Genomic DNA, 19,569 nt, shown 5'->3' with positions numbered 1-19,569 from the left:
ACGGTTTGTGACGCTTCAAGTGCCCCATCGGCTCCTGGGAGAGTGGAAATCTTTGCGAATGTAATGTGTGTAATCGGCACCATCGAGGCAGGACTCTGTTTGTAAATTGCCCTGCACGACTACTTACTGTCCCTTAAGATGAGTTCGGGTCACTAAAACCCCGCAACATTCAAGGTTGCTTTTGTGATGAATTATTTTAAGAAGTAAATCACAGGCACGTAGTGCAAGGTTGTCAGGCAGAAATTTGGACAATCACATAGAAAATGTAATTTCTATACCACAGCGGTCATGTAGTGCCTTTCACAAGGGATCTACTACTGAGAAATGATCCAAATACATTTTAGCTGTTGTTAGTACTACTTACCTGTTGTGTTATAGCGCCTTTAAAATGTAGTTTACCCGAAACCACTCCAGTAGTGCTCAATGTATCTTTACTTCTTAAATGTTAATGTTTTACTGTTTAATAACTTACAGACTACATTTTATTTTTTTCCCTTGCACTCAGTGAGTGAAGCCACTGGGTAATCAGCTAGTGTAGAAATAAAAAAATCTCACATTATGCATGTCGCATAATCCACATACCAGTTATCCACTTGTATGCTCAAAACATACAATAAACATGCATTTTTTGCTAAACATTTGTGAAATGGTCTGTCAGGTTAGGTTCGGGAGCATGCACTTGTACAGCGCGTTGCCATCCCCACCACACGACGAAACAGTTGAAGATCTCCAGGCAGACCCTTGGTCCAGTCCAACCCCTTGGAAATGACCATCTATCTGCCGCAACCTGGTGTTACGTGGGCATCCCCTTGGCCTGGTCCAGTCACTCGGGTCCTCAACATTGAGGTCCTCAGGGAATTGCGCCACATGGCCATAGTGCTGTAACTGATGCTGCCTCGTAATGCAGGTAATGTGCCTCATTCAAGACTCCATGAGCAACTCCTCGTTCAATACAAAGTCAAACCAGCAGTACCCAAGGATTTTCCAAAGAGACACGGTACCAAAGGAGTCTAGTCTTAGTCTCAGGTCACTGGATAGCATCCATGTCTCACAAACGGGAAGCACCAGGACTCTAAAGACTTGGACCTTCATCCTTTTGCATAGAAATCGGGAGCGCCACACACCCCTTTCCAGCGACACCATGACCTCCTCCCCATGCCTTCCCAATCCGTCTACTGACTTCATAGAAAGAGTCACCAGAGACACAAATGTTGATGCCGAGGTAAGTAAACCTCTCGACGAGGTCGACACTCTCCCTGTAGACAGACACACTGCTGATGGCCGTGCCCAAGAGGTCATTGGCGGAATTAATGAAGTGAAGTGGGTATTTTAGGAAAAATCAGCACACATCATAAACAGTAAAAGCAAAATCATTTATTGGTCAAGAGGCTCATCTTCATTTCAAAAAGTCAATCTCCGTTTCTTTATGGTGCTCCAGTGTTGCTCACCATCCAGATCAGAGAAACAGCCTTCGAGTCTCACAAACTGTGGTCTGCTGGTCAGATTGTCCAGGATGCCATAGGCTCCCCCACCTGCATATCTCTGAGCCAACCCCTTAACCCCTTGTTGCCTAAATTTGTTTATAATTATATAAAAAATTAAATGTGTTTTTACTGTCAAGCAGTTGCTAAATTAAGGGGCAATTGTTCATTTACAGTAAGGAGACTGTGGAAGATTGTGGGTTCGCTTCCTGGTTCCTCCCTGTGTGGATAGTGCTTTGAGTACTGAGAAAAGCACTATATAAATGTAATGAATTATAATTTTTATTATTATTATTATTTGAAAAGAGCACACAAGCAGCCAATAAGCTGGTATGTATTTTTATCTTAGCACAACTTTCTTCAAATTTGAACAATTTCTCGAAATTAGCTACCAAAATCCATGTGCATGGCCACATCAGGTGGATGTAGTTTCCAATATGACTGCTAGATGGCGTGACCAGTGCTTCCAATATGATCCTTGGTACCTATCGAATACGCATCGACCGGCATTGGCGGGATACATACGGCACCTCGGCTGCATTCAGGCTGGAAGTGGTTTGAAGCGATTTTGCGACAGTCGCCTACAAGTAGTTAACAGGGATGGTTTCAAAACTACGTTATTACCTTGGAGTGGAGTCCAGATCTGACTCCAGTGAGGCTGGGCACTTATGATATCTGTGATACCATAGCTTGAGCAGTGGAGAAAACTGGCAGAGCTTGTAAAGAGAGAGAGAGAGAGACCTTTGCAAACAGGCTCAAGGCTGGCATCTACTAAATAATGACTTCATAGGAGGAATACTTATGCAATCAGGTATTTTCTGTTTTATATTTCTAATTAGTTTAGACCTCTTCTTCTTTCGGCTGCGCCCATTAGGGGTTGCCACAGCAGATCATCTTCTTCCATATCTTCCTGTCCTCATCATCTTGCTCTGTCACACCCATCACCTGCATGTCCTCTCTCACCACATCCATAAACCTTCTCTTAGTCCTTCCTCTTTTCCTCTTCCCTGGCAGCTCTATCCTTAGCATCCTTCTCCCAATATACCCCTCACCTCTCCTCTGCACATGTCCAAACCAACACAAATCTCACTTCTCTGACTTTGTCTCTCAACCATCCAACCTGAGCCGACTCTCTAATGTCCTCATTTCTATTCCTGTCCACCCTCGTCACACCCAACGCAAATCTTCACATCTTTAACTCTGCCACCTCCAGCTCTGTCTCCTGCTTTCTGGTCAGTGCCACTGTCTCCAACCCATATAATTAGTTTAGGCCAATTTAAAAAGATCTGTTTTCACCTTGACACTAATGTCTTTTAATGTCAGAAAAGCCAAATTACATCCACTGGGATTCAAAGTTGTGTAACAATAAATTGTGAAATATTGCAAGATGGTGAATACTTTTTATAGGCTCTGTATCCCGATACTTTTTAAATGTTCTCAGTGTTCTCATTTACCTTCATGACACCAATAGCTTGTTCCAGCTTCCCATGCCTGTTAAATTTTAGTTTCATTCTGAAATACACTTTCCTTAGTCTCAACTTGGTGTGCTCGAGTACATGATTCATTTTAATAAATTAAAGGATTCTTCTAGATTAACTGAATATCAACTTTTTAGTTCTAAAACATGTTAATTTGTTTTAAGGTATTTCAGCTAGTGCTCCCTACAGAAGTGAAACCGGACAGCAGTTGTGCAAAAAGATCCCAAACTACTGGTCATCTGGTCATCACTATGCCTAAGGTCAGTACCCTGAGATTTGCTCTACGTACCCAACGGGCTGTTTCAGAACTTCTCTGACAGCTTAGCTGTTAGCTAAAAGCAACAAATGGAGTGAATGAATGATATCTTCTTGTTTGTCAAATTTCCTGTGTTCTTATGTTCTTGCGCTCCTTTATTTAAATGTTTCTCTGACTCAAGTGTGACTTTTGGGAACCACACACAGCTGGCATCAGATCAAAGTGTGACAGTAACTAAGCCGCAAAATGGAAGCTTCTGTGAAAAAGGGTGATGTGGTAAACTCAAAACATAATGTGCACTTACAGTACGTTTATTCTGCAACTAATATATGAACGGAATAATCGTCTCAATGGATACAAAACCCACAGCGGGCCAAAATGAAAGAACAGAAAAGAGTTTTGTAAATGAAGAAAAGGAAAGTGTACCCGATCACACGTAGTATGTTATTTCACACTGGGAAGTAAAGGTTAATAAACTTGCCTCGGGGATTAATATAATTTTATCAAATAAAAAAAATAAACGTGTTTCTTTTTTTAGGCTTTGGACATCATTAAAACTCGATTGAAAGAGTCCTCACCGTCTAAGCAGCAGCCATCTTCAGCAGTGAACAAGCTAGAAAGGTAACACTTTAGTTTCTTGAATGGCTATATGCCATCTTATTTGTGTAAATAAAAAGTTACTGAATTCCTGTCCTTTACTATGGCCGCAAGCAACGAAATAAGCTTTCATTTTTTTCCGATTGCGGCTAGCCTATGATAAATAATTTTAATTTCTGTCATAAATGTTAATAGTGTTCTAATTTATTTATTTTTGCTTTATATTAAATATACTGAGTAACATCCACTTGCAGAGCCACAGCACCATACGTCACCGCAGTTGCAGACCCAGAAGTAACGTCACCGCAGTTTCAGGGCTGACTTCGTAAAATTACTTTCGGAAGGTCTCGGCAAAGCCAGGAAAGTAACGTATAGGAATGTTTTGTATATCCTGTGTTTATCTTTATTTAATGAAGATGATATTTGTAGCCAATGTTATATAGGTCCTGCTGTTCTTTCTGAAATTTTGGGGATAGGAAGGGTGTTATATAAATAAACTGAATTATTATTAGTATTTTTATTTTTTTTTCTTTTGGTGGCCAGTCGTTTATAATAATAAGTGACAAAAACTACAGCAGTTCTATAAGTGACAATTAATATATAGCATAACTAGCCATGTGCGCCCAACTACGTTGCGTGTGTTAAAGTTGTCTGTGAAGGGCTTCCTGTTTAAACGCGGCTGCCAGTCGTGAACTGGGCCCTTCATCGCACAGCATTATGATTTTTTATAAGGGAAACAAAATTACAAAACAAAACCCTTGGACATTGATTCGATAGGAACGGCCTACTCGGAATCACTGTCCAAATAGTAATTATGTGGTGGTGGAGGAGCATTTCTGCTTCTCTCCGTTCACAGTCCATCTCGTTTCCTCTCACGATCTCTTCTCAACCTTTCTCCAATCTCTCAGGTTGCTTTGTGGCAATCCAAAGAGTAAGGAAGAACCAATGCTTCTTTCTTGAACTCCAAACGCAGACTGATGGAAAATCACAGAAGTGTGTCCGACTTATATACTGTGACTGCCGACTCCAAGAAGTGGGTGAACATTCGATTTGGATGAAGTGCTGCCAACGACGGTTGATAGAAACACAAAAAACGACAGTCTCGACAATGAAGCAGGTGTCGACGCCAGATCTAAACACAAAGCACGGTGTCAACGCCAGATCTAAACACAAAGAGTGGTATCGACAGTGTTTGTAAACAAAAGTAACAACCAAGGTGTTGTGTATTCAGCGAGTACAAACAGCACGTAGTCTCCTTTAGTTCAATCCTCTTTAATCACCACACTCCAACCTCATCCAACGATCCTCCCCCTCACTTCCTCTCCTCCTCCATCACTACTGCCCTCTACTGAACACAGCAGGAACACTACACAAGGCAGTGAATTCACGGACAAACAAAGATCAAGATCCAAATAAAGATTATATATAAAGATTCAGTGTAGAGTATGTATTTCCATTTTCTTCACATATATGTTTAAAAATATTAGATTGGCTAAAATGTTCATTCTAAATTGGATTAGAACAATATTACACCCATGCATCGTACATTTTAAAAAATTATATCACTTGTATTATTAACGTTTTAGTAAACTCTAATGTGGTGTAAACATTGTAATTATATTGTATATTTCGTTTCATGAATGTAAACATAAAACTATTTTCAGTTAACACAAATCTTAATGATTTTAATTTTGTCGACATGTTAAATGGTTCCCACAGACCCGAACACAACGTAAATGTTAATAGTGTATTTCACAGAAATGATCCATATTGTTTAATTTGATGTATGAGACGAGGTGATGGCAGAAACCCTCCGGACTTCACAATGATGCGTGTTATGTGGTTTGATAATTCATTAATAATAATTCATTACATTTATATAGCGCTTTTCTCAGTACTCAAAGCGCTATCCACACAGGGAGGAACCGGGAAGCGAACCCACAATCTTCCACAGTCTCCTTACTGCAAAGCAGCAGCTTCTCATTTTTATCGCTTAATTTTTGAACGGGTCCTTGACCTGACGTTACTTTCCTGGCTTTGCCGAGACCTGCCGGAACCTTCCGAAAGTAATTTTATGACGTCAGTCCTGAAACTGTGGTGACGTCACTTCTGGGTCTGCAACTGTGGTAAAATATGGTGCTATGGCTCTGCAAGTGGATATTAATGAATATACTTGGAATGAAACATTCTTAATTTGAACATTTGATCATTTATGGCCAGTCTATATCATTCTTTGATAACCTTTTAATTTTTATTTTAACTATTATTGTATTGAAAACACTATTTTCAATATTATTGTTTTTTAACAACCCCTTCTCATACACTAGACGTTTTAGGCAATGTGCACTTCTGGGGTCCCTCCAGGATTTGGTGCCTTGAAACTTAAACAGTAGATACCCAGGAGGTATGCCCCTGCCCCCTACTGATGTTTACTTGATTATGCTGCCCTCCTTTGTAAGTCACTTTGGATAAAACTGTCTGTTAAGAGAATAAGTAATAAAAAAATGCTAATATAGACCTGGAGTGATCACATTGGCCGCTGGTTGTGTTTTTGGCTGTTAGGAATGCAGCAATGCCTCCTCCCTGTTTGTGTTTTGTTTGTATTTGTTGTTTTCCCAGCTCACTAATTGTCATCCTGTTTATAATGACTGTTAACTGATGATGATGATTTTTTTTATTTCACCCAGTCTGCTACCCTCAATGACATACTTTGTGTTCAGAGGCAGGACCGCATTATGGTTTCAGACTTTCGCATGCTGCGGCCATTAGGGCTGCAGTTACCTGAGTTTCCTATATAAGACTCCTGCCTGCCACTAGTGAATTGCTTTAGCATTAGCAAGCTGAGCTACCGAGTTTTTTGGCTCCATTTGTACTCTTTGCGAAAATGGAGACGGTTTAGAATCTTTTGGTTTGACCATAGCCATCAGAAAAGTCATATAATAAAGTACAAATGGGGGAAAAATATTCAAAAATTAAGAAATGGGGGGGAAAGCATAACAGATATTGCCAGAACACACATTCATTGTAGTTCTAGTTTTGGAATTTTTTTTTGGATATAGGATTTTGAACTTTTTAAAGATATTGTTAAATAAATTTAGTTCTTAAAATCTTTGATTTGTTGTTGAATTCAGAATTTTTATTTTTAGCAATAACACGTTATCATTATTTAAAGTTTTGGTGTGTGCTACAAGGTTTCACCTGAAAAGTTTTTTTAGTAGGTTGCATTGACTGCTGACCGTACGGTGGATGGGATTCCTCTTAAGCGTAGTTTCTTCTTATTTTGGGTCACAGGTTGCTGCCTTTTGGGTTGAGCAGAGTTGTGACTCACCATTGTATTCAATGGGAAAGGTACGGTTTGTGATGTGTCATGTGATGGAACAATGGCAGTACTCGAAGGGGGATCCCCACCTTCCCCCAGTTATGACTGTCAGTGTCGGATCTGTAACCAGGAACCGCCGATCAGACATGATGGTTGTCACGGGTCTCGAAGACACTAAGAAGGGAGCAGAGTGAAAAGAATTTCAAGAACCACTGTTCTAAAGACGAGGCACTAATACATAACACTGGACAACGGAGATTTTGCTTCCTGATCACTTTGTGGTGTGTCTTATTGATCACAAAAATTCACTTTAGGTTTTCTTATTGCATACTGTTCTATTCCAATCAGCTTGTTTTTGTGACTTCTTCTCATATTGTAAGGATACATTGAGGTCAAGGGAAGACAAACGAAGGCCAAACTTTTTTGAGGTGCCAGCCAGGATGCCCTGTTTAATATAATGCCTTAAGCACAAAAAGAAAACCAAGCACAACCGTGCAAAATCAAAATACAAAACTGTAGGCAGTGGTTGCCTACTGATCAATGCTGTTTTATTGTGAGCTACCACGTCACAAGGCTTAGTGACGTCCACATTTCCTCCCACACCGACAATGACAGATGCTGCATTATGAACGGTTCTAAGGGGGCTAATGCCTTTCTTGTTCTTTTACTTGACTACAATCATTTTGTCTTTTTGCCATGCACCTACTTGCACTGTCAATCTTCAGATGGCTGAATTCACCGTGCATATTAGGCATTTCGGTTATGAAGTACCATATGCTTTAGTTTCACAACGTCTCATGAGCAATTCACATTGTCATCACTATTGCTTGATTCAGCTAATGGTTCAGTTTCAGTTTGTTCTAAAACTGGCTTTACAGCTCCTTGTTTACAGTATGTCCCATTGTGTTTCGGATAAAGACTCTGCCTCACTCATGAATATTGATGAGTTACCATAGAGTGGCAGAACACATGGAGACATTCATGATTTTTTGCATAAGGGTGTTTTTTCATCCATGAGATGGCAATAGAATACTGTCCCAGTCGTTATTCAAGCTTAATGCTATATAAAGCAGGTCATTACGCGTTACCCTGACTCTGACTCGGGAATAACTGTAATTGCTTAGAATATCAAGCCTGAGTAGCACTCAGGGTTAATGCATTGGATTTTAAGTGACTTGCTCAGGGTGACATTGTGAGTCACAGGCGAGAACTGAATTGGCAACTTTGTGGTGTGAGGTCCACTGCTTCACAGTGCCTAACTAAGAAATGAGGGTCCGAAAAAAAAATCCTTGTGCTGCAAGAGAGTTTTATTGTAATGCCTGACATTTTTCAGATATATGACAGAGCTGGGATTTAATAGCAAGAGAAGTCACAGTGTATTAGCAATTAGTCACGAACACATTAGCCAGGCTATTACCTGTCTTTAACTATGCATATTATGTTTAAACAGTAATGAGGTTATTCATCTTCACAATAAGTGATTAACGGGAATGTGCTGGTGTACAGATTTCCTTGTGCCCAAAAAAAAAAAGTCCAAACGGCTTTTCAGTTAAAATTCAGCTTCAGCAGACTTGTTATACCTAAAAGACGTATGGCCTACCACAAAAATATTTGTTATTATCTCTTGCCTGGTAGCATAATGGGTAACACTAGTGGTCTCACAAATCCATGAGGGTGGCTTCTGTCTGTGTGAGTTACGTTTGCTCTCTGGCTTATAGTTCTCTCCATAATGTTTGAGACAAAGACACATTTTTCCTTGATTTACTCTTCCACTGCACTGTTTAAAATTGAAAATCAAATAATTCAGACTTGTGATTAAAGTGCACATTGCAGACTTTCATTTATGGGGATTTGTATACATGGTCCCCTCATTTCAGGGCACCATAATGTTTTGGAGAATTGGCATCACAAATGTTTGTGACTCCTCAGGTGGGTTTCATGGCTTCATAAGACACCTTGGTTTGCTTCCTCCATTTGGAGTCTGAAGTTGCCATTGTTTAATACAAGGACAAAAGCTGTACCAAAGAAAGGCAAAAAAGCCATTATGTGGCTGAACACCACGAATCAGACCATCGGAGACATCAGTAACACCTTAGGAGGGCCGAAATCAACTGTCTGTAATATCATGAAGAGGAAAGAACACATTGGTGGGCTCAGTAATCACAAAGGAACTGGTAGGCCAAGGACGTCCTCCACAGCTAATGTTTTTGTTTTTAATCAAATTTTAATTTTATTTGAAGAGCAACATTTGATCTGGCAACCTTAGTATCTACAGTGGATTCATTATGTAACTCCAACCCCTTCACTTTCTGCAAACTTTATTGTGTTGTAGATTTCATTTTAAATGAATCCACTGGCCATTGTTGTCCATCTCAGAAATGGCAAATTTTTCTCAGAAATGCCAAAATACATCAGTTTTGTTTTCATTTATTTTACTTTTGCTATTTTTTAAAAACATTTATCTTTATGGTTGAAAAAGTGGGACACATGCCAATTTTTTAAATTTTCTTGCAAAATTTTAGCAAAATAATTCTGAAATTTCACATAAGAAACTGAGACATTCTTGTTTCAAAAATTCAATTCACACTCCCAGACATTAAGGCCCCAGACAACATTCGACATATCAAAACACTTTTCCAGATAACGTTCGACGTTCCTTTACAGTGACGGTACGTGATGTTGCCGATTAGTATGAATTGACCTATTTAAAATACACTAATAATTTTACATGACATTTTGTGTGTGTGTGTGTGTATATCTTCCAACCAACTATATCCTAACACAGGGTCACAGGGGTCTGCTGGAGCCAATCCCAGCCAACATAGGGCGTAAGGCAGGAACAAACCCCTGGGCAGGGCACACACACATCAAGCACACACTAGGGACAATACATCAAACCTACATGTCTTTGGAAACTGGAGCTCCCGGAGGAAACCCACGCAGACACTGGGAGAACATGCAAACTCCACACAGTGAGAACCTGTGAAGCGAACCCAGGTCTCCTAACTGCAACTACTACTCCTTACTAGCGCTACCACTGCACCACCATGCCACCTGTGTGTATGTATGTATGTGTGTGTATATATATATATATATATATATATATATATATATATATATATATATATATATATACAGTGTAGGGCCATTAAGCCGCAGGCCAGTAATCCAGTAATCCACGAATTCGCTTAAGCCACGCAAAAAGCTTGGATCCCAATTTTTTGACACTATGGATCGTACGAACCTAAACATGGCCTCTCAAACACTCGAGACAGGTGTTGACAGCATTTTGGCATTTCGAATGTCTGTGATTGACATGCTATGCACTATCGCGGATTAAATATTTAAATGCTGGCTTATAACTTCAAAGAGGTACAGTATTTATAGAAGATTAGTCTTTTATTTATCAATAAACAATAAAATAACTTACAATGAAATTCAAATATTAATCTGTTTTATCCACGCTGAGTGTCAGCGTTATGGAGGCCGCCATTGTAACCGATTCACACCTTACAATGCTACAAAGTTAATCCGCGGTAAATCCGCAAAAAATCGACTCGTATTTAAAGTATTATTTTTAATTCGATAAATAAATATGCAACACGCAATATTGCGATCGTGAACTATGGCGCTACTTTCAAAATGGCGACTCGCGGGTTAACACGTGAAAAAGGATTGTGATCAAAAAACATTTATTTTTTCATTATTTATTGTAATTTATGCATTTATCAAAAAATATTTAAGCCGCGGACCACCTAAGTTGCAATTAAGCAGTTTGGACCCCAATCCCTGCGGCTTAATGGCCCTACACTGTGTGTGTGTATGTATGTATGTATGTATGTATGTGTATATATATATATACACACATCCATCCATCCATCCATTTTCCAACCCGCTGAATCCGAACACAGGGTCACGGGGGTCTGCCGGAGCCAATCCCAGCCAACACAGGGCACAAGGCAGGGAACCAATCCTGGGCAGGGTGCCAACCCACCGCAGGACACACACAAACACACCCACACACCAAGCACACACTAGGGCCAATTTAGAATCGCCAATCCACCTAGCCTGCATGTCTTTGGAATGTGGGAGGAAACCGGAGCGCCCGGAGGAAACCCACGCAGACACGGGGAGAACATGCAAACTCCACGCAGGGAGGACCCGGGAAGCGAACCCAGGTCCCCAGGTCTCCCAACTGCGAGGCAGCAGCGCTACCCACTGCGCCACCGTGCCGCCCATATATATATACACACATATAATATATATATACATACACATACAGACAGGTGCTGGTCATAAACTTAGAATATCATGACAAAGATTTATTTCAGTAATTCCATTCAAAAAGTGAAACTTGTATATTAGATTCAATCATTACACACAGACTGATGTATTTCAAATGTTTATTTCTTTTAATGTTGATGATTATCTAACAGAAACAAATTGAATAAATCATGAAACACAAATCTGTCAAAAGTGCAAGGTAAGTTTATTTTAATTTTATTTTGAGCCACATGACAATGCAAATTAGTGTAGCATTTTAATTCTGTCAATAATATGAGGATGAAAAAAAGTACATTATTGACTTTCTGACTGTTTATTCAGCCAGTTGTTTAAGCAGACCAGTTTATTTGCACTAGTGATGATATCCACACACAAGAAAGCAAATCTTCACAAGGGTCCTATATATATATATATATATATATATATATATATATATATATATATATATATATATATATAATATTTAATATAATATAAATGTATAGGAGTAGGATTAGCACTCCAGCCGCTGTCAAAAACTTTGCAATGTTCCATTCCATTTGAAATAGTGTGGTGCTGACGTGTCACCCATTGCATGACTGCGCTTGGGTCCTAATTTGATATCTTGAGGTGTTTCATCGTGTTGCATGGTGGGTGGGTTTGACAACGTGCTGCATCAGTGCATCCTCCCAACCTCTCTCTCTCTCTCTCTTGCTCTTGCTCAGTGTCTTTTACATTACAATATTTGTTATTATGAATGTCTCTTTAGTAACCTCATGATCTGTGTACTGGTATGAGTGCCAATTGTCCTCTACCATTTGCCATGAAGAAGAAGTGAGAAAAGTGACGTTGCAGGATAGTCAAGGATCTGTTCATCATTTTTTGGTTAACTTAATTCTAAGATATACAAGCCAAGCCTGTCCTCAACCTTTTTGCCTTACTTGCTGTTGTAGTCTACATAAAGCACCATTTTAAATAGGGGGCTCTCTAGTTGTATAAGTCTCTTCCTTGATTTGTTGCTGATTTTCACGGATTGCCTTCAAAACATACTATTGAGATGTCAGAGGTTCATGGGCACTTTTTCAGGGGCTTTCCCTGCAGCTCCGGGGAGCCCCTTTGGAGGAGACAGGACTTGCGTTTAATGGCGGATGCTTTCTATATGTTGATTTTATGATGAAGAAGAGCAAAGCAGACTCCCCCTCTGGTGGATCTGACTGTGAGCATCTAAATGCTAGCTGCTGACCTTTGCATCAAAGAGTGCATTAATGTCAAAGTAGTTCTCGAGAGCGGCCTTATGAAATCGCTGATGTTTTCCATCCCTGTGGATTTTACGGCGATCAAAAAAGCTTATTTATCTGTTAATAGCATCAGAGGATGATTAAAAGAAAAAAAGTAAAAATTAAGGCTGAGTGTGATCTGTTAGAGGTGTTCTAGTAGTTACTGCTGTTGCTTTCAGTGTCCTGAATTGAAATCCCACACCTGGTTCTTACCTGTGTGGAACTTGCTTGTGATCCTTGTGGTCTTATGGCTTTTCTTTATCCCAGGGTTAGAGTTAGGGTTAGGGTAAATTGATGACTTTAGAGTGTGTGTGTGTATGTATGTAATGGACTGGTGTCCTGTCCTGTCCTGTGTTGTCTCCTTCCGTACCATTAATTTGTCTCTGTTAGGTGACTCAGTGATTAGTGTTGCCACCTCACAGATCCAGTCTCCCAGGTTTAATTCCCACACCTAAACTCCAGAGCTGTACATGTGGTAGCAGTCTTCAATGGAGAGGGAACTGGAAGACATCACAATGTCAAAATAACAAGCCAAGCGTCATAACTGTTCTGATTGGTGTCCTTTAATTCTTTTACATTTTCCTGAGGAGCTTTTAGGATATCTTGGTGGATATTCTGCCATTTCTGAGGCAGAGTAATTTGACTGAGGCATTTATTTTGTCCAACAGTGGTGTGCAAAAGTATTCAATCCCCTTGAAAGTCAACATAATTCCAGAATATTCACCTTTCTGTTTTCAAGCCATTCCAGTGTCACTTTGGCCTTCTGCTTAGGGTCCTTGTCATGTTGATAGATGAATCTTCTCCAGAGCCGTAGGTTCATAAGCAGACTGAAAAAGTTCTCCTGCAATGTTGTGTGGTATTTGTGTCCATCCATTGACCCTTCAACTCTGACACAATTCCCAGTCCCAGCACATGAAAAACATCCCCTTAGCCTGCCACCACCATGTTTCACTGTAGGTTTGGTGTTTCTTGAGGCCTGGCCAGTGTTATTTTACACCACATGTACCTCTTTGAAGTCTGGCCGAAAAAATTCTATTTTGGTCTCATCTGACCATAAAACTTTCTCCCACATCTTAAAAGGGTCTTTCTCATGCTTTGTAGTAAATGTCGTCCGTGCTTTTATGTGGACCTTCTTAAGGAATGGTTTTTTTCTTGCTACTCCCCTGTAGAGGCCTGTTTTATGGAGAACTCTTGAAATCGTGGACCCCTGCACCTTCACTCCCATGTCACCCAAAGAGCACTTGAGACTTCTGAGAGTGACGCTGGATTGATGGATGCAATCATTAAACATCCATTCTTTTCAGAGATATTGTGGCAAGGTATCCTGGGAGTTTAATGGATAATTCAGGCAATTCCAAACACAGTGAAGCCGAATGTTGTTTTCTCACTGTGATGATATCTCGCTCTGCCAGCTGGTGGAATCTTCCAGATTTACATAAAGTACACATGTTAGTATAAACTGTACACCACTTGTGTAGCAGTAGCATCCACAGGAGCACATCTCGCGTGAAGTATAAACACTGCCTAATACGTGATTGTCCAGTACTGGGACATAAAATGCAGCATACGATATTGAATCAGTAAGGGATGAGATTCATCCCATATTTTTGTGCACATAGTTTCATATAAACACTGGCCTTTTAAAGTGCAGAGAATAACATGAGTGCAATTTAAATAAAACCATTTACACAAGCTTAGTGAATGAGTTTCATTTCCGTGGCGTGCTAACATTACAGACAGACAAGCTCTGTGCACTCCGTGAGATTGCGCGTCACCGATATCAAGGCTGCGTTCACACATTGATGGAAAAGAAAAGTCACATTGCACAGTGTAGAGGAACATACAGAACAAGATAATGCAGGAACTGTAAAAAATTACTATGGTGATGTCTGCTAATCCAAGTCTGCCCATAAGACAGACTGTTGAGGTGCTGTTCTGAGTGGGAGACTGAATGTCAATGTGTCAGGCCTGTCCCTGAGGGATATTTGACCTGAAACACCACAATGCAGGTGCTCCCCGTGTCCGAGCATCTAAAGAGCAGATAACACATGGTGATGTCTGCTAATCCAAGTCCGCCTGTTGGCTGTCGAGGTTTAGGTCTGAGTGGGAGACCAGATTGTCAGTGGTTCATCCCTGTCCCTGACAATGAATATGCTTGCCTTTGGGGCATTTGCAGCACTCATTAATGGATTTCTGACCTGAAACAGCACGGTGCAGGTGCTCCACTTGTCCGAGCAGCTGAAGAGCAGATGACACAGAGTGGAAACGCTTGATTCCTTCCTCCTCATTTGCAGTTCCTCCAGTGCAGTCCTGGTATGCTGCTGTTGTTTAATTAATTGTGTGTTCCTATAGTAGCCTACATTATAAGCTACATCCATCCATCCATCCATCCATTCGTTATCCAACCCGCTATATCCTAAGTACAGGGTCACGGTGGGTCTGCTGGAGCCAATCCCAGCCAACACAGGGCGCAAGGCAGGAAACAAACCCTGGGCAGGGTGCCAGCCCACCGCAGATAAACCTACATTAGCCATTATTATATGGAAACAAACCAAACTAGCCAATAAGCAGTGCACATTGATCAGGTTAATATTTCCATCCATTTGAGCTGAAGGTTAATCTAGATTTATTTTGTAATTCATAAATAATGCATTCTATGACAATGTGCAATTTGAAACATCTAAATAAATAACCCTGTCAGGCTATCCTGTATTATCTATAGTCATGGTAAGTTTTTTATCTTTTCAGCCTGTCCTACTTTATACTATCATCTTTCTTAATCTAGAATGGAGTAGTGATGCATGTTGCAGTCTTCTTTTTTCTCTTTGTTCAAGGAAACATTTATTTTCATTACAAGTATGGGTATCACATCTCTGCTGAAAAAAAATATTGCAAAGGAAAAGCACAGTTTGTAATGCATTATATTTTATAAGAGTCACTATATAACAGATTTAGTCACTTTTTGCAAATAATGACTAATGTAAGTAAGCTAATTTTAAAACTAATGTTTCCCAACACTCGTCCCTTGTAGCAAGCTACTTAAATTGCCTACAACTCCCAGCAGCCCTGGCAGCTTCAGAGGACACAGAAGAAGGATAATTAAGTGATATTGTTAAAAAAAAAAAAGCATCTAAAAAGGCATTGAGGGGATTGTAATCAACTGTCTGTATTTGTTTCTATGCATCACACACACTTTTGGACTGCAACTGCAGCCACCATGGATTACAGTTTCTCCCAGATTTATGTGTTGTTCTGCACCTGCTTGTCCGTGTGAATTCATCTTGGTTCATCCTGGGAGAACTCCCAATCACTCCAAATCTTCACACTACAACTGGAACCTGGTAGGACAAAACTTTACATTTCAATCAGAGGGCTGTTCACAGGGGATTTTCTGTCTGTCTGTCTGTCTGTCTGTCTGTCTGTCTGTCTGTCTGTCTGTCATTTTCTTACCTGCTTAATCCTGGTCAGCATTGCAGGGGGTGCTGGAGCCTGTCCTAGATGGCATGGGGAGCATTGCAGGAACAAACCCTGGAGAGGACAACAGTCCATCACACACATTCACTCACACACTAGGACCAATTTAGTATAGCCAGTCCCCCTAATCTGCATGTCTTTGACTGTAAGAAGAAACCCCCACAGACACAGGAATAACATACAAATTCCTCACAGCAGCTACCACTGCACCACCATGCTCCCCATATATATCTTGTGTATACTGAACTGCTGGTATAGAGACAAGATGGCCGCTTTAAAGGCCAGTGTAGGAAATTGCATCATCTAGCCCGAAACCGGAAGTGACGTCATTGGGCCCCGGGATCAGAAGTGACATCATTGGAAGTGCCAGAATCCTGCGGGATTTCCCAAGAATGGTGTGCAAGGGAACTAGAAAGACAGTTAGTGTACCCCGCTGCCCCCTGGTCGGGTGTGGAATTACCATTATTCAGGCCCTTTAGTTGTCTCCTACTCACATTATCTGTCTGTCATTACCCTGTTGAAAGGTCCATTTTCAGTTCAGCTTCAACGTTTGACAAGATGGGTTCACATTCTCCTCAAGTGCACTTTGACAGGATGCAGAATCCAGAGTTGACTCACTGACTGCAAGCTGTCCAGGCTCTGAGGCAGCAGAGCAACCCCAAACCAGAACATTTGCACCACCATGTTTCCACATTCTGTATGAGGGTCTTCTCCTGAAATGCTGCCACATATGTCTATTGTTACTGTGCTTGCCAAACAACTCCATCTTTGACTCATCTGTCCAGAACGCATTGTTCCAGAAGGTCAGGTCTTTGTCCAGATGTTCAATCGCCAACTGTCATCTTGCTCTGAGGTTCATTTTAGACAGTTAAGGCTTATTCCCGGCATACCTGGCATGCAGGTCACACTTGTGCAGATTCTTGTGGATTATAGATGCCTGCATTTTGCCACCAATTTCTGCAAAATTACCTGCAGAATCCCTTGATGAAATTCTGAGTGTTTTTGGAGACTTCCTTTAGTATCAAATGGTCAGCTCTAAGGATGAATTTGCTGGGTCTTTTAGTCCTGGACAAATTAGTAGTCATTTAAAGTCTACACCAGTAAATAAAATTGTATGTTTCAGTGAAAGGCCATTGATTGTTCGGTTGATATTTTTTTCATTATAATACAATAATAAAATCAAATGACCTATTTGCATATTTGTTGCATTTCCACGTATTTAACACGTTGGATTGCATTTCATTTTCACACTAATAATCTTCCATAGAGACGTTTCTGTCCACAGTCCATCCACAAGTTGAATAACACAAGTGTCTAGAAATGCATGATGGCGTAATGTAAACGTTCTTACATTCATTTATTTGTTTTGCTATTATTATCACATATTTATAATTCTATGAATGATTTCTGATATATGTAATGTCACATACAGTGCATCCGGAAAGTATTCACAGCACATCACTTTTTCCACATTTTGTTATGTTATAGCCTTATTCCAAAATGGATTAAATTCATTTTCATCCTCAGAATTCTACACACAACACCCCATAATGACAACGTGAAAAAAGTTTACTTGAGGTTTTTGCAAATTTATTAAAAATCAAAAAACTGAGAAATCCCATGTCCATAAGTATTCACAGCCTTTGCTCAATACTTTGTCGATGCACCTTTGGCAGCAATTCCAGCCTCAAGTCTTGTTGAATATGATGCCACAAGCTTGGCACACCTATCCTTGGCCAGTTTCGCCTATTCCTCTTTGCAGCACCTCTCAAGCTCCATCAGGTTGGATGGGAAGCGTCGGTGCACAGCCATTTTAAGATCTCTCCAGAGATGTTCAATCAGATTCAAGTCTGGGCTCTGGCTGGGCCACTCGAGGACATTCACAGAGTTGTCCTGAAGCCACTCCTTTGATATCTTGGCTGTGTGCTTAGGGTCGTTGACCTGCTGAAAGATGAACCGTCGCCCCAGTCTGAGGTCAAGAGCGCTCTGGAGCAGGTTTTCATCCAGGATGTCTCTGTACATTGCTGCAGTCATCTTTCCCTTTATCCTGACTAGTCTCCCAGTCCCTGCCGCTGAAAAACATCCCCACAGCATGATGCTGCCACCACCATGCTTCACTGTAGGGATGGTATTGGCCTGGTGATGAGCGGTGCCTGGTTTCCTCCAAACGTGACGCCTGGCATTCACACCAAAGAGTTCAATCTTTGTCTCATCAGACCAGAGAATTTTCTTTTTCATTGGTCTGAGAGTCCTTCAGGTGCCTTTTGGCAAACTCCAGGTGGGCTGCCATGTGCCTTTTACTAAGGAGTGGCTTCCGTCTGGCCACTCTACCATACTGGCCTGATTGGTGGATTGCTGCAGAGATGGTTGTGTTTCTGGAAGGTTCTGTCAACTGTGGGACCTTCTATAGACAGGTGTGTGCCTTTCCAAATCATGTCCAGTCAACTGAATTTACCCCAGGTGGACTCCAATGAAGCTGCAGAAACATCTCAAGGATGATCAGGGGAAACAGGAGGCACCTGAGCTCAGTTTCGAGGTTCACAGCAAAGGCTGTGAATACTTATGTACATGTGCTTTCTCAATTTTTTTATTTTTAATAAATTTGCAGAAACCTCAAGTAAACTTTTTTCACGTTGTCATTATGGGGTGTTGTGTGTAGAATTCTGAGGAAAAAATGAATTTAATCCATTTTGGAATAAGGCTGTAACATAACAAAATGTGGAAAAAGTGATGCGCTGTGAATACTTTCCAGATGCACTGTATTATTGCTATTGTCCTTTTACATTCTTCTTTAAGAGAGTTGAACAGCTAAGCATTTCACTACATTTTGTATTGTGTGTTGTTGTCAACCGAGAGGAACACACAAGTCCAAATGAAATGTTGGGGTACCAATCGGCTCATGCCATTTCTTGAAATAATGAATTGAAACATAACAGGTTCATGATGGCGCAAAAAGTAACAGTAAGCGTCTTCAACCATTGGCTGTTGTGATTAGGCTCTGAAGAGTGGTCAGGCATCAGGAGGGACCTCCATCTGGTGGGTTGCTTGTACCCAAATGAGACACCTCTTTCCGGGACCGCCCTGCTTTTATAGGCCATAGACCGGAATGGTCGGAGTCAGTTGCTCTCATTGGGTGTCGTCTTGGAGCTGTGGGTGGAAAAATAGACAAGGCAGTCGGTGATGGCGCCCCCTTGTGTTCCTGAGGTTGTTAGTGCTCATCTCCGACGAGCCCAGAGGATGACCCTGTGACGCTCATGCGTGACAAATAGAATTTGCATTGATCTTATGCATTTTTTGTTCATGCAGATCACTTTTACCCATAGGCACTGTTTGCATGAAGATCTACTGTCTGCCTGTTCAAATCAATTGAAGAGTTTAACCGTGTCCATGGGGTGTATTTACTTTTTCACATGACTGTTTTCCC

At 40.8% G+C, this 19,569-nt stretch overlaps 1 protein-coding gene and 1 long non-coding RNA gene across 3 annotated transcripts in view; both read left to right on the top strand.

The window, feature by feature from the left end:
* LOC127528393 (uncharacterized) overlaps window positions 1-19,569 on the top strand; it is a 104,431-nt gene that overhangs the window by 67,316 nt on the left and 17,546 nt on the right. The gene's annotated exons all lie outside the window — the stretch shown is intronic.
* dnaaf11 (dynein axonemal assembly factor 11) overlaps window positions 1-19,569 on the top strand; it is an 82,154-nt gene that overhangs the window by 52,522 nt on the left and 10,063 nt on the right. Inside the window, exons 10-11 of the mRNA XM_028790886.2 lie at window positions 3,124-3,219; window positions 3,754-3,836. Of these exons, the coding sequence (XP_028646719.2) occupies window positions 3,124-3,219; window positions 3,754-3,836 (179 nt within the window). The remainder of the gene's footprint in view (window positions 1-3,123; window positions 3,220-3,753; window positions 3,837-19,569) is intronic.

The sequence above is a fragment of the Erpetoichthys calabaricus genome, chromosome 6 (assembly GCF_900747795.2).
Source record: "Erpetoichthys calabaricus chromosome 6, fErpCal1.3, whole genome shotgun sequence".
Classification (NCBI taxonomy): Eukaryota; Metazoa; Chordata; class Cladistia; order Polypteriformes; family Polypteridae; genus Erpetoichthys; species Erpetoichthys calabaricus.
Note: the sequence above shows the minus strand (reverse complement) of the source record. Positions and strands in the feature narration are given on the sequence as shown.